This window comes from Rattus rattus, chromosome 17, assembly GCF_011064425.1.
Source record: "Rattus rattus isolate New Zealand chromosome 17, Rrattus_CSIRO_v1, whole genome shotgun sequence".
NCBI classification, from domain to species: Eukaryota; Metazoa; Chordata; class Mammalia; order Rodentia; family Muridae; genus Rattus; species Rattus rattus.
Window position 1 is genome coordinate 30,301,937 of NC_046170.1, and position 12,746 is coordinate 30,314,682.

The following is a 12,746-nucleotide window of genomic DNA, read 5'->3' on the forward strand; positions in this document are numbered from 1 at the left end:
CTGGCTCTTACTCAGAACCAGATTCCCTGGGTTGTGGACTCAGACAACTGCAAGCACTGAAGAAATGTTCTACATCTTCTTGGATACAGCGTTTCACTTGAGAGCCTGTCCTATTCAGACATAGGGTTCAGCTGTGAACCATCCATACCTCTCACCCTCGGTGGTGAACATTCTCAGCCAGCTCTGGGTCCCGGGATTATCCAGGAACTTTCCCTGCCAGGTGACCCAGATCTATAGAAAATGGTCCTGTCCTGATAGTCACCGGATCTTCCGGGTACCTGATAACTACATCTGTTATTTGTCTGGTGGCAGTATTTGCATTATAACAGAAGGTTTGACAAAAAAGGAAATCCAAGATTCTGAAGAATGCCTAAGATAGTCTAACAAGTGAGCAAGGCGGGGGTTGGTGGTGAGTGGCCACCTTTTGTGTCTTGCCAACAGAAAGCACGGCTCTTGCTCCAAAGAGAATTAAAGATAATCCATTGTGGACCAAATATGAGTGACTAAGGGTTGGTAACGAGATTTGGGTTACCCTGAGTGACATGGTCCATAGCCCAAGAGGTCCCATGAGCTTTTATAGTCAGAGAACAAAAGAAAGTGTGTGTGTGTGTGTGTGTGTGTGTGTGTGTGTGTGTGTGTGTGTGTGTGTTCGTGTCTAAGCTGCTTCAGAGAGGGGAAATCTCTTCTGCGGGTTTCAGAGTTTCCAGTGTTCCTGTCTTTAGGGCTGGTGGAAACTAGTGGTGAACTGAAGGTGTGTCTAACCTGAAGCAGTTAGGTCACCGAGCGAGGGAGCTGCCCCTGCTCCTTGGGGCACAGTCACCACACTTATTTCCCACTGACAAGCTTGACCTTCCTCCTCTTTTTCCCATCACACAGCTTTTAATCCTAGATCCAGCCAACAGGATTGTAAAGTTGGGAGCTGTCCTGCCAGGGCAGGTCGTAAAGAAAACAGTTTCCCTCGTCAACAATAGCCTTGCCCAGCTCACCTTTAATCACTCAATCATGTTCTCCATTCCAGAGCTCCAGGAAGCCAAGGTCAGTGTGTGGAATTGGGGGGAGGGGAGGCAGGGGAGGGGAAGGGGGGCCAAGGGAAAGGGAGGGGGTCTGCAGGATGCAGAAAAACTGGCTAACCAGAGCAAGAAACCCAAGAAACTGGGACTTCGCTTTGCTGACCATTTCACACAGACAAGGAGGAAAACTCCCTTTTCCCCTTTTCTCATCAATCTAAAATGAAAATCCTCAGTCCCAGAGGGTCAGGGCTCTTAACTGTCCGACCATGAGTGCTTGCTTGCTTGGTCTCCTTACCAGGGGTGGGAAGAGTTTTGCATTTGATGTGCATACGCGTGCTCTGTCCATCAACTTTACCCTCAGATGCCCCCTTAGAGAGTAACCAGAGCTGTTACAGTGACCTGTCTGGAGCCATTAGCTAAGGCTAACTCCCAAAGTCATCACATTCAGGAAATGTTCCGTGTTCTCCTCCGCCCTTCAGCTCACTCCCTTCAGCCTTAGTGCGTTCCTGCAGACTGCTCCCTATTCAGGAGCACGGGAAGGACACTGAAAGAACTGGCTTCCTTACACAGGTTTGGGTGTCTCCTTACCAGGACTAAGAGGAAAGAGGACGCCAGACAGGAATGTATGTAGTGGCTCCAGAGCTTTGGGATACACGAGTTCCCAACTTTAGAAAATGTAGGTTGTGGGTCGACCAAGAGACACTAAGTCAGGCAGCCTGGGCAAGCCGTGGGGTCAGTTTTCTGAGTCCCGGTACTTCCTCTTTATCATTCGTATTTCTCACTAGCAAACAAAATAATGGTTTCACTATGACATTTTTACACAAACGTATGTGTGTATGAGACTGCACCTTGTTCTTACCTCCCCATCCCCAGCTGCCCTCTTCTGTCCCCATTCATCCACTCCTGCTGCTCCCCATCCTCTCCCCAGAGAGTCTCCCTCCTCTTTCTTCTCATGAGTATGTGTACATATGTGTGTCTTACATGTTAAATCTAATCCAACATATGAGGAAAGGCATGCAATATTTTGCATTTCTTTCTTCCCATTATCCTGCCTCATTCCCTATTCCCACTCCTTAGACCTCTACCTTATGGCCTCCTGCTCCTGGTATGGCATGTATATACATACATGCATGCATACATACATACATACATACATACATACATACATACATACATACTGTTAACATTCTGTCTAAGCTCTGCCCCCACAGTTACCTGGCAACAGCCAGGGATGCCTGACACTATAAAAGGAGCTGCTTGCCCCCACTCTCTCTTGCTCTTGCCTTCTCGCTCCAGCTCTGCTCTGTCCTCTCACCCCTTCCCCCATCTCCATTCCCCTCCCCCCTCCCTGTGCCAGCCTATCCCTCTCTCTCTCTCTCTCTCTCTCTCTCTCTCTCTCTCTCTCTCTCCTGCCCTCTCAACTCCCCTCCCCAAGCACCCTGAATAAACTCTATTCTACAATATACTGTCGCATGGCTGGTCCCTCAGGGGGAAGGGGGTGCTGAGGTCCGTGGAGGCACCCCCTACCCCCACACCTGACTACACATCCACCAAACATATTCCTTCTCCCCCTATCTTTTTATAAAACACATACATACATACATACATACATACATACATACATACATACATACATACATGCATACATGCATGCATATGAGAGGAAGTATGATTCTTGTCTTTCTGGCTTAATTCCCTTAACCTGCTGCGCTTCCACCAGAGAGCACTTCTTGAGACTGGATTGATGTTTCTTGTTTCATGTTTCCTGCTGCTGTTTTGTCTCCCACGGAGGAGGAAGGAGGAATTAAATGCCCACGAGGAGTTGAAAAATGGGACAGGACAGGAAATTAACGTTTGTTGGATACACATGACCTTGCCCTTCACTGAGGAGCAAATCAAGGGGATGGTATGAGCCATTTATCAAAGATGGCCCAGCTGATGACATAAGAGAGTTAATCCCTGGGCTGAGAGTCCCAGCAGCAAGGCCTCACGGTGCTGAGGTCCGAAGCCTTCCTTGTTGTCAGCTTCTGAGCCGTTTATCCTTCTAAGCAGGTCATCACCTTGGAGCCCTTCCACAGTATCACCATGAAGCCTAAGGAAGTCTGTAAACTAGAGGTTACCTTTGCCCCCAAGAAGCGAGTCCCTCCTTTCTCTGAGGAAGTCTTCATGGAATGGATGGGGCTACTGCGTCCCCTCTTCCTCCTCAGTGGCTGTTGTCAGGCCCTGGAGATTTCCCTGGACCAAGAACATCTTCCCTTCGGCCCTGTTGTGTATCAGACACAAGCCACACGACGCATTCTCATGATGAACACAGGCGATGTGGGTGCAAGGTAGGACGGGCAGCAGTGTCTCCCACCAGATGCCGTAGCAGACAGCCGCATCTCTGAGTTTTGTTCCTCGCCTCAAATGAAACAACCACAGTGTCAGCTACTGCCATGGTGGCAGAAAAGAGAATATTGGTGCATGCCCAGTGTATGCGCACCACACAGTTCATCCAACTTGATTTCAGCAGTAACTCTACTGAACAACTAATACTATGATATAATCTCTGTGATTGAGATACTGAGGCAGGAGGATTTTAAAATGCATAGTGATGCCCTATCTTTAAATAAATAAAAAATAAAAAGAACTAAGGCCAAGCATAGTGGGTTATATAATTCAAGTGCTTGAGGCCTGGAAAGTGGAAGCAGAGGGATTAAGAGTTCAAGGCAGCTCTAGTTCTCTATGTCTAAGGCCAGGTCAGTCTGGACTATATGAAACCTTGTTAAAGGGGATGGGGGCTGCTGGGGATGTAACTCAGTGGTAGAGCAATTGGGTAGCATGTGCAAGGCCCTGAGTTTAATTCTAAGCATCATTTTAAAAAAAAAAAGGAAAGAGAAAAAGAGAAGGAGGCATGCGGGAGGGAGAGATGGGGAAGGAGAGAAAAAGAGGGAAAATGTGGACAAAGTGTACTCCCCAGGTATCATTCCTATCAGATAGAATTAGAAAAAAATACCAGTAAGACAATTCTCAATCTGTTTTAGTATAAATGCAGTATATAAGATAGAGTAGGGGCTGGAGAGATGGCTCAGTGGTTAAGAGCACTGACTGCTCCTTCAGAGGTCCTGAGTTCAATTCCCAGCAACCACACGGTGGCTCACAACCATCTGTAATGGGATCTGATGCCCTCTTCTGGTGTGTACTCATATAAATAACTAAAATAAATAAACTTTTTTTTAAAAAAAAGAAAATTAAAAACTAAAAATAAAAAGTACATTAAAACTCATTGAGTAACTTTCCCCCCAAATCACACATGTAGCAACAAGGAAGCATGGGTACAAGGCTGGGCAGGCTCACAGGGAACCAACCCCATCTCTAGGAGAGGTGATTTAGCTCCCTCACTTCCCGGATGTAGTGAGATCTTCACAGAAGAGGCTCAGAAATACTACAACCAAGAAATAAGACAGGACCAGAACCCAGGTCTTTCCTCTTGCTGCTCATGATTTCAACATGACTGTCCAGGATACCCATTACACACCCCAGGGCTCCTCACCATACAGACTCAGTGTTATGGCACCAAGGGGGATATGATATGGTAGCCATGTTTTGAAAATCCTAGTATGTACCAATAATCCTCTGCCGTGTGCCCTTACCAAGGGCCTAACCACAGGGATGTCCCCATGGAGCCATCAAGATCCCATGCCACCAAGAACAGGCATAACTCTCTCATGAAGGGCTTGTCACCATCCCCCTGGATGTAAACAGGCAACACAAAGTCATGATCAAGGCTATCATCCTCAAAGACCAGCCACATGTTAGCTATACCATCTGGGAACACACACGTCTGTGTTCATACATACATTCCCTAGCTTGTCATTCATGGATGATACATGCAGCCACTTCTCACCCCATGTCTTAGTCAGGGTTTCTATTCCTGCACAAACATCATGACCAAGAGGCAAGTTGGGGAGGAAAGGGTTTATTCAGCTTACACTTCCACATGGCTGTTCATCACCAAAGGAAGGCAGGACAGGAACTCACACAGGTCAGGAAGCAGGAGCTGATGCAGAGGCCATGGAGGGATGCTGCTTACTGGCTTGTTTTCCCCTGGCTTGCTCAGCTTGCTGTCGTATAGAACCCAAGACTACCAGCCCAGGGATGGCACCACTCACAATGGGTCCTCCCACCCTTAATCACTAGTTAAGAAAATGTCTTACAGCTGGATTTCACAGAGGCTTTTCCTCAAGGGAGGCTCCTTTCTCTGTGATAACTCCAGCTTGTGTAAAATTGACACACAAAACCAGCCAGTACAACCCCGTTCAACTCTGAGCAGAAAACCCTTACCCAGAGAGTGATCTGGGCTCATGGTCCCTAACCCACCTCTCCTCTGGCAGAGCTGCCTCCTCCAACATCCTAGGGAGAAGTCAAACAGGGGCTGTGTTGTCAAAAGTCCAGGTGAAGTTTTGTTCTTGTTTTTGTTTTGTTTTCTGTTAGTTTTTGTTTGGTTGGTTGTTTGGTTTGGTTTGGTTTGGTTTTTGCATACCCTTGGAATACTAACACACTATCGCTCTTGTCTTCTTTTTCCTTGAAACAAAAGGTTTAAATGGGATGTCAAGAAGCTCAAGCCCCACTTCGCCATTAGCCCTGAAGAAGGTTACATCACCTCAGGCACAGAGATTGCTCTAGAAGTAACCTACCACCCCACCGAGATAGGGAAGGAGAGTCTCTATAAAAACATTCTCTGCTTCATCCAAGGAGGAAGTCCTCTGTGCCTCACCCTGTCTGGAATCTGCGTGGGACCACCTTTAGCAAAAGAGGCAAGTAGGCATTGCCTGAAGTGGGCCAAAAGCAGGAGTAAGCCCAACAAGAGAATTCAGTCCTCAACACCCACATCAAGCCTTGAGCCCTGCTCCTCCCTACCACAGGGACTTTGCATAGGCCATACCCACTACTTGAATAATCTCTCTTCCCTCTTGGTTTACTTAGTCCATGTTCTTTCTTCAACTTCTTTTTTGTTGTTGTTGTTGTTCTTTTTTTTGGAGCTGGGGACCGAACCCAGGGTCTTGCACTTCCTAGGCAAGCGCTCTACCACTGAGCTAAATCCCCAACCCCCTTTCTTCAACTTCTGATTCAAGCATTATATCATCAAGGAGGCCATCTAGATCAAACTCTGTTATAAGAACTGTGTGCAGCGACTGGAGCACAGCCCAGCCAATGGGTGCTTGCTATAGGAGCATCCTTATCCTTCTTGTGGGGCAGGAGGAACTTGAGTCTTGAGTGCAGGGATGACACTGTTTGATTTGTACATCAGTGGAATCAAACCAGATGTTGGCAGGCATCTGCAGAAGAGAGACCAATTAGAAACACTTTCCTTAGATGAGGGGAGACAAGACGGTGGTTTGGATGGCATCGCTGGCACAGGGGAGAGCAGGAGGTGACTGTGACACAGCCCATGAGTTCAGCTGGGCTGGCTACTGGCCAAGGGGCTTCAAGGGCTCCGCTGTGCTGGAGTCCCAGACACGTGACCTGTCACACTGGGCACACCTGGAGGCTAGGTTGAACTCAGGTCCTCATCCCTGTACCGAAAGGATTTGACTGACAGCGTGTGTGTAACCACCACACAGTGCAGTTGTGTGTAGCTGTCAGGAAAAGGGAAGCCAGGACATTTGCAGGGAAATTCATGCAACTTCTGAAATAAATGAAATGCCTAGTAAATATTTTTGACTGAATGGGGTGGGGAGGGAGATTGTCTATTAGAATTTACTATGGGAAACACTTAAAACCTCTACACACACACACACACACACACTGTAGCTCTGGACCCTGTAGACAGTGAAGGCGACTTTCCTGCTTCCTCCAGGTGGTGAATTTCAACTGCCAAGTGCGCTCCAGGCACACGCAGACTATCCTGCTCTCAAACCGTTCCAACCAGACCTGGAACCTGCACCCCATCTTTGAGGGTGAGCACTGGGAGGGGCCCGAGTTCATCACCTTGGAGGCCCATCAGCAAAACAAGCCCTACGAGATCACCTACAAGCCCCGAACCATGAACCTGGAGAACCGCAAGCACCAGGTAAACTGAGGTCTCGCTGCCTGCTTTCTAGCATAGAAGAAGCAAGGAGCTGGGTGGGCAATGGCTAGAAGACCATATTAGAGCTCAGAGTTAAAAGAATGCCCAAATAAGGAATGGGTATCCAGATCATGGGATGATGATCATCTCGGACAATGGGGAGCCATGACAGTTGGCAGGCAGTAGCTTCACCCCTTTGCCTATGTTAGAATCTTAGAATCCTGAGGCATGGCTCTGAAATGAAGCCCTAGGACTAGACACCGAGCAATTCGTACTCAGTTTAAGTGCATCAGTGGCATGATGGTAGCTGTAATAAAAGTCAGAAGAGGGCCAGTGAGCTGGCTTAGCTGGTAAATGTGCCTACCACCAAGACTTACCACCAAGGTTCAATCCCCAAGACCTGACTTTTGTAAGTTGTCCTCTGATTTCCATACATGCAGTGCCATATGTGTGCACACACACACTTGTGCACACACACACAGAACTACATACATACATACATACATACATACATACATACATACATACTGAATGAATGAATGAAGGAAGGAAGGAAGGAATGGATGAATGAATGAATGAATGAATGAACAAATGAATGAAAGTATAATTTAAGGACTGGAGAGACAGCTCAACAGTTAAGAGTACTTGCTATCTTACAGAGGACCTGAGCTCAGTTCCCAATACCTATGTTGAGTGGCTCACAACCATCTGTAATTCCAGTTTCAGGGGAATCCAGTGCCCTCTCTGGCCTCCATAAGCCCTACGCTCCTATGCACACACCCACACACAAACATGAAAATAAAAATAAATTCTTATAAAACCTAATTTTAAAATTCAGAAAAGGAAAGCAGCTAGTCTTCACACTTAGAAGCAAATGGTATTCTCTTCAGTCTTCACTATGTGTCCAATACAGTGAGCTTCTGTTTCTGTGAGAGACCCTGTCTTAAAGGAATAACATGGAAAGCAATAAAGGAAGACCCTCAGTGTCTCCTCTGGACTCCCATGGTTACACACAGGTGCAGTCATCTACATATCTATGTGTACAACACATGCACGCGCGCGCGCGCGCACACACACACACACACACACACACACACACACACACCACATACATACCAAAAGTTAAAAAAAAAATTTAAAGTATAAGTGTTAGGTTTTCTTGCCCCCTCCAGGTCAGGTAGATGTCTGTGAATAAAGGGTCTACTATGTCATTCTTATTTGTCGTTTCTTCCAAGGGCACTCTATTTTTCCCACTCCCGGATGGGACTGGCTGGCTATATGCCCTGCATGGGACTGCCGAACTCCCCAAAGCTGTTGCCAATATCTACCGTGAGGTTCCATGTAAGACTCCCTATACTGAGCTCCTGCCCATCAGCAACTGGCTGAACAAGCCCCAGAGGTGAGGGTGTAGGATGAGCAGTGGGTGCGGGGGGGGGAGGGGAGGAATGGCTTCCACCATCCAGCTTGGTCCTTCACCTACAGAGATCGTCAGAGACACAGTCCTCAACATAGCCAAGTGTCTCATGTCTCTGTCTTCTTGCTCAGTGTTGATTCTTACAGATCCTACATGTTATAGACCCTTGAGCACTGCCTCACACAAAATAAATGCCCAATAAACAATGGTTCTGATGGTCCTAACGGTCAACACCTTTGTTGTTGTTGAGTGTCTTATAGCCTGAGCTACCAGCCAGAGGAGATATTGTGCTTGCAGTAGGAGATAGAAAGGAGAGATCAAGTAGCCTCGTCCTTCCCTTCCAATGAGAAGAGACTAGAAGCGCATCTCCCTGGAGGCCACCTGCTTGGCATAGTAGACGAAAGCTCAGGTCTAAGTCTGCATCCTGGTTTTGCGAGTTAGCTACACATGTCATCCTCCTTCCTTGGGCCTCTCTTTCCTCTTCCTTAAAACAGAGGCGTTAGTGAAGCAAACCTCCTCTAGACATTGTGTCCGCTGAATATCTGTAAATACCATAAAGAGGGACTCCTGGGTACCTGGCTCGATAAATGGCAGCTGCTGTCGTTCTCAGTGACAGAGCAAAGATGAGAGCCACAGACCCAAACAGTCTTCATGGAAGCAAAAGTAGGCCCAGCCCCTTTCCTTCCCACCTTTGGACAGTCTCACTGTCTCTCGGTGTCTCGTGTCATTTCTCATCACCTCTCTCCTCTCTGGTACGGCTCCAGATTCCGAGTCATTGTGGAAATGTTGAAACCAGAGAAGCCAGACCTAAGTGTCACTCTGAAGGGCCTTGACTACATTGATGTTCTGTCTGGCTCCAAGAAAGACTACAAGCTGAACTTCTTTGCCTACAAGGAGGGACTGTACACGGCAAAGGTACTGCCATATCAAAGGTGCCTCCCCCGAGCCCCGGAAGCTTGGCACTGGGGTGTTAGAGAAGAGCAGATGCTAACCTCCAGGCGCTGTTCCTGTGGCCCAGAGTGGTGACTATGCTATGCTGCCTAATCCACTCATTTGTTTAGGTATCCACTGAGCACGCAGCCATGTTCTGTGCCAGTAACACAGCAATGGCTGAAGCCGGGCACAGTCTCTGTTCTCAAGAAGCACAGTCTAGTAGAGGAGAGAGACATTCATTCTATCAGTGCGTAACTTTCAAATGGGATAAGTGCTTTGAGGCAGGGAAGTGTGTGTGTGGATTCACAGCTCACAGAAGTCAGGCCTGGAGGCTTGAGTGGTGTTTGTTTGTTTGTTTGTTTGTTTGTTTGTTTACAGGTAGTTTTTGAAGCTATTATTAGTGATGGAATCACAAAGAGAAAGATCTATTTTTCTGCATCCTACTCTTTTTTTTTAAGATTTATTTATTTATTTATTTATTTATTTATTTATTTATTCTATATAAGTACACTGTAGCTGTCTTCAGACACACCAGAAGAGGGCATCGGATCCCATTAACAGATGGTTGTGAGCCACCATGTGGTTGCTGGGATTTGAACTCAGGACCTCTGGAAGAGCAGTCAGTGCTCTTAACCACTGAGCCATCTCTCATCCCGAGAAAGATCTTAAAGTATACACTTAGACGAGGTCTTTAAAAGAATGTATGGAAAAGCCAGGCTGTATAAATAAAATTGCCACCTAGTAATAATAAGATTAATCATCTGATCCAGTGTATTAAAAAGAACAAAACCTTGAGTAGACGCTACAAAATCAACTGCATAAAATCCAGGCATGGTGTCACATACCTGAAATCCCGGCACTTAGGAGGTAGAGGTAGAAGGATTCATCATTCGAGGCCTGCCTCTGGATTTGGGTACTAGCCTGACCTACATGAGACCCTGTCTCCAAAGAAATGTGTTTGGAGTTTATTTACGAATGACTGACAAGCACACAGGGCCAACTTCCCCTTTCTCCGGGGAAAAGAATTCTTGACAGATGACCAGAATCAGCCCTGGGGAGAGAGGGCTGCTTAGAGCTCTGAAGTCTCCCCATGCAGGAAACTTCTCTCTGCACGTGACCTTGGACAAGACACCGAGCTTTGCCACACTTCCATTCCCCCATCCGTAAAGGGTGATGTCACTGCAGATGCATTGTGGGATCGTGTAGCCTAGCAAATACTAATCCCCCAGCAAGCATTAGATGCTGTCTGTCATTGTCGTCATTCTCGCTAACAACTCTGGCAGCAACAGCACTAGGCATGAGGCCCACCTCAGCTTGAAGGTCTGAGGTCTTGCTTGTCTAAGGTTGCCTAGCTGCCCCCACTAGCAAAACGCTGACAATGAGCCAAGCCGCTCTAAAGTGTCTTCTGAAGCAAACCAAGATTCTTAAATCATCTCTCACCTGAAAAAAAAAAAAAAAAGCCAGACTACAGCCCCTACAGAGAAAGGCTGCCTAGCAGGGATTAGACCAGCAGGTCATGCCACCCCATTACCTTACCTCATGTTCCCAGCAAGACTTCCAGACAGCAGGAGAGTATGGACAGAGGATCCTGGGCTAACCTCTCCTCTCCCCTGCTTCTTCCTACTCGCTCTGTGAACACAGGTGATCTTCAGGAACGAGGTGACCAACGAGTTCTTGTACTACACTGTGAGTTTCAGGGTCACCCCTTCTGGCATCATAAAATCCATCCAGATGACAAGCCCAGTCCGCCAGAGCGTATCAGCCTCCATCAAGTTGGAGAACCCCCTGCCTTATTCGGTGACCTTCTCAACAGAGTGCAAGTTGAATGACATCAGCCTCCCTTCCCAGTTTGCTGTACCTCCAAACTCTGAGGTAGGCCCTGGCTGCCAGGCGACCCTTAAGGGCTATGACAGTGACCTCTACCCATGGGGCCTTTGGGTCTATGTTCTGCATAGTTTGAGTGTGGGCCAGCCCTGGTAGAGGGCAAGAAGAATGACAAGGGACAAGCAACTTTGTATTTCTTTCTTCTGCAACTAACGTGAAGTAGGGACCCTTGACTTTGATGTGGACAGGTACAATGGACTTCTGTATAATGACTTTTGTCTACTGATTGTTCGCCTTGTTTGGACTAAAGAGAAAGCATCTTTTTGCTAATTATAAAAAGTAGCACAGAGGGGTTGGGGATTTAGCTCAGTGGTAGAGCTAGGAAGCATAAGGCCCTGGGTTCGGTCCCCAGCTCCGAAAAAAAAACAAAAAAAAAAAAAAAAAAAAAAAGAACAGAGAAGTGTACATTAGTGACTGAGCACTTGCCCAGCATGTAGGGGGTCTCCTGGGTTTGATCCCCAGCACACACACACACACACACACACACACACAAAGAGGCATGGATCTTAGTGTGCAAAGGAAGGAAAGCAAGGTGTGAAAAGTATCAGGAGAAAAAACACACACATACATGTTACAGTAAAAATAAAAAAGGGGCATGACCAGTTCCCACTCGTGACTGCTTCATGTGGCCCCCTGGTACTCTCGGACCCAAGTGGTCGCTCCCTGGTGTTAGTTCTGGCACCATAGGGCCATATAGAACTAACCTTAATGTATCTCAGCTGCAGCTGCTTCCACATAAGCCTAGCTGTCTCCTAGCCCCAGCGATCTCTCTGTTCCCATTGCTAGTCACCCTGACCAGCCCTGGCCAGCCAGGAACTCTGGTCCCAGATACGCAGTAAAATCAAGACTTAATAAACTAGAACCCAAATTCTCAATCTACAATAAATCCACAGAATAAATTCACTGCCAACTAATAAAGATAGACACCGCCCACCTAGACATGGCAGAATTGACCTAGTCCGCCCGAATCTGGGTCAGCCTGCTCTGTCGTCTCCATCTTGATTTCTCTCTTTAGACTTTTCCCTGCCTACCCTTCCTTCTCATCCAATGATAGGCTATGCCTTATCCTGGACACACCTTGCTGCATAATGACACCATCCTACACACACAAACACACACACACATATAAATAGACATACATATGCTTATACATATACACGTCCATATACATATAAGCACACATAAATATACATACATACCCACACACATACACATGCACCACACACACATATCTATATGCATACATGTGTATACACAATACATATATACACATACCCACACACATACACATGCACCACACACATATTTGTGTGCACACATACACACATAAATACATGTATACACACATATGTACATGTGCCCACACATACATGCATGTAACACACATGTTTATATGCGCACACATGTACACACACACATATGCATGCTTATACACTTGTTGCTGTACTTGCTTATT

General features: G+C 46.8%; 1 protein-coding gene across 1 annotated transcript in view; it reads left to right on the forward strand.

Annotated features, from left to right (window-relative positions):
* Hydin (HYDIN axonemal central pair apparatus protein) overlaps positions 1-12,746 on the forward strand; it is a 351,132-nt gene that overhangs the window by 333,804 nt on the left and 4,582 nt on the right. The window contains exons 79-85 of the mRNA XM_032887538.1: positions 877-1,035; positions 3,063-3,340; positions 5,587-5,806; positions 6,850-7,062; positions 8,295-8,458; positions 9,238-9,388; positions 11,048-11,278. Of these exons, the coding sequence (XP_032743429.1) occupies positions 877-1,035; positions 3,063-3,340; positions 5,587-5,806; positions 6,850-7,062; positions 8,295-8,458; positions 9,238-9,388; positions 11,048-11,278 (1,416 nt within the window). The remainder of the gene's footprint in view (positions 1-876; positions 1,036-3,062; positions 3,341-5,586; positions 5,807-6,849; positions 7,063-8,294; positions 8,459-9,237; positions 9,389-11,047; positions 11,279-12,746) is intronic.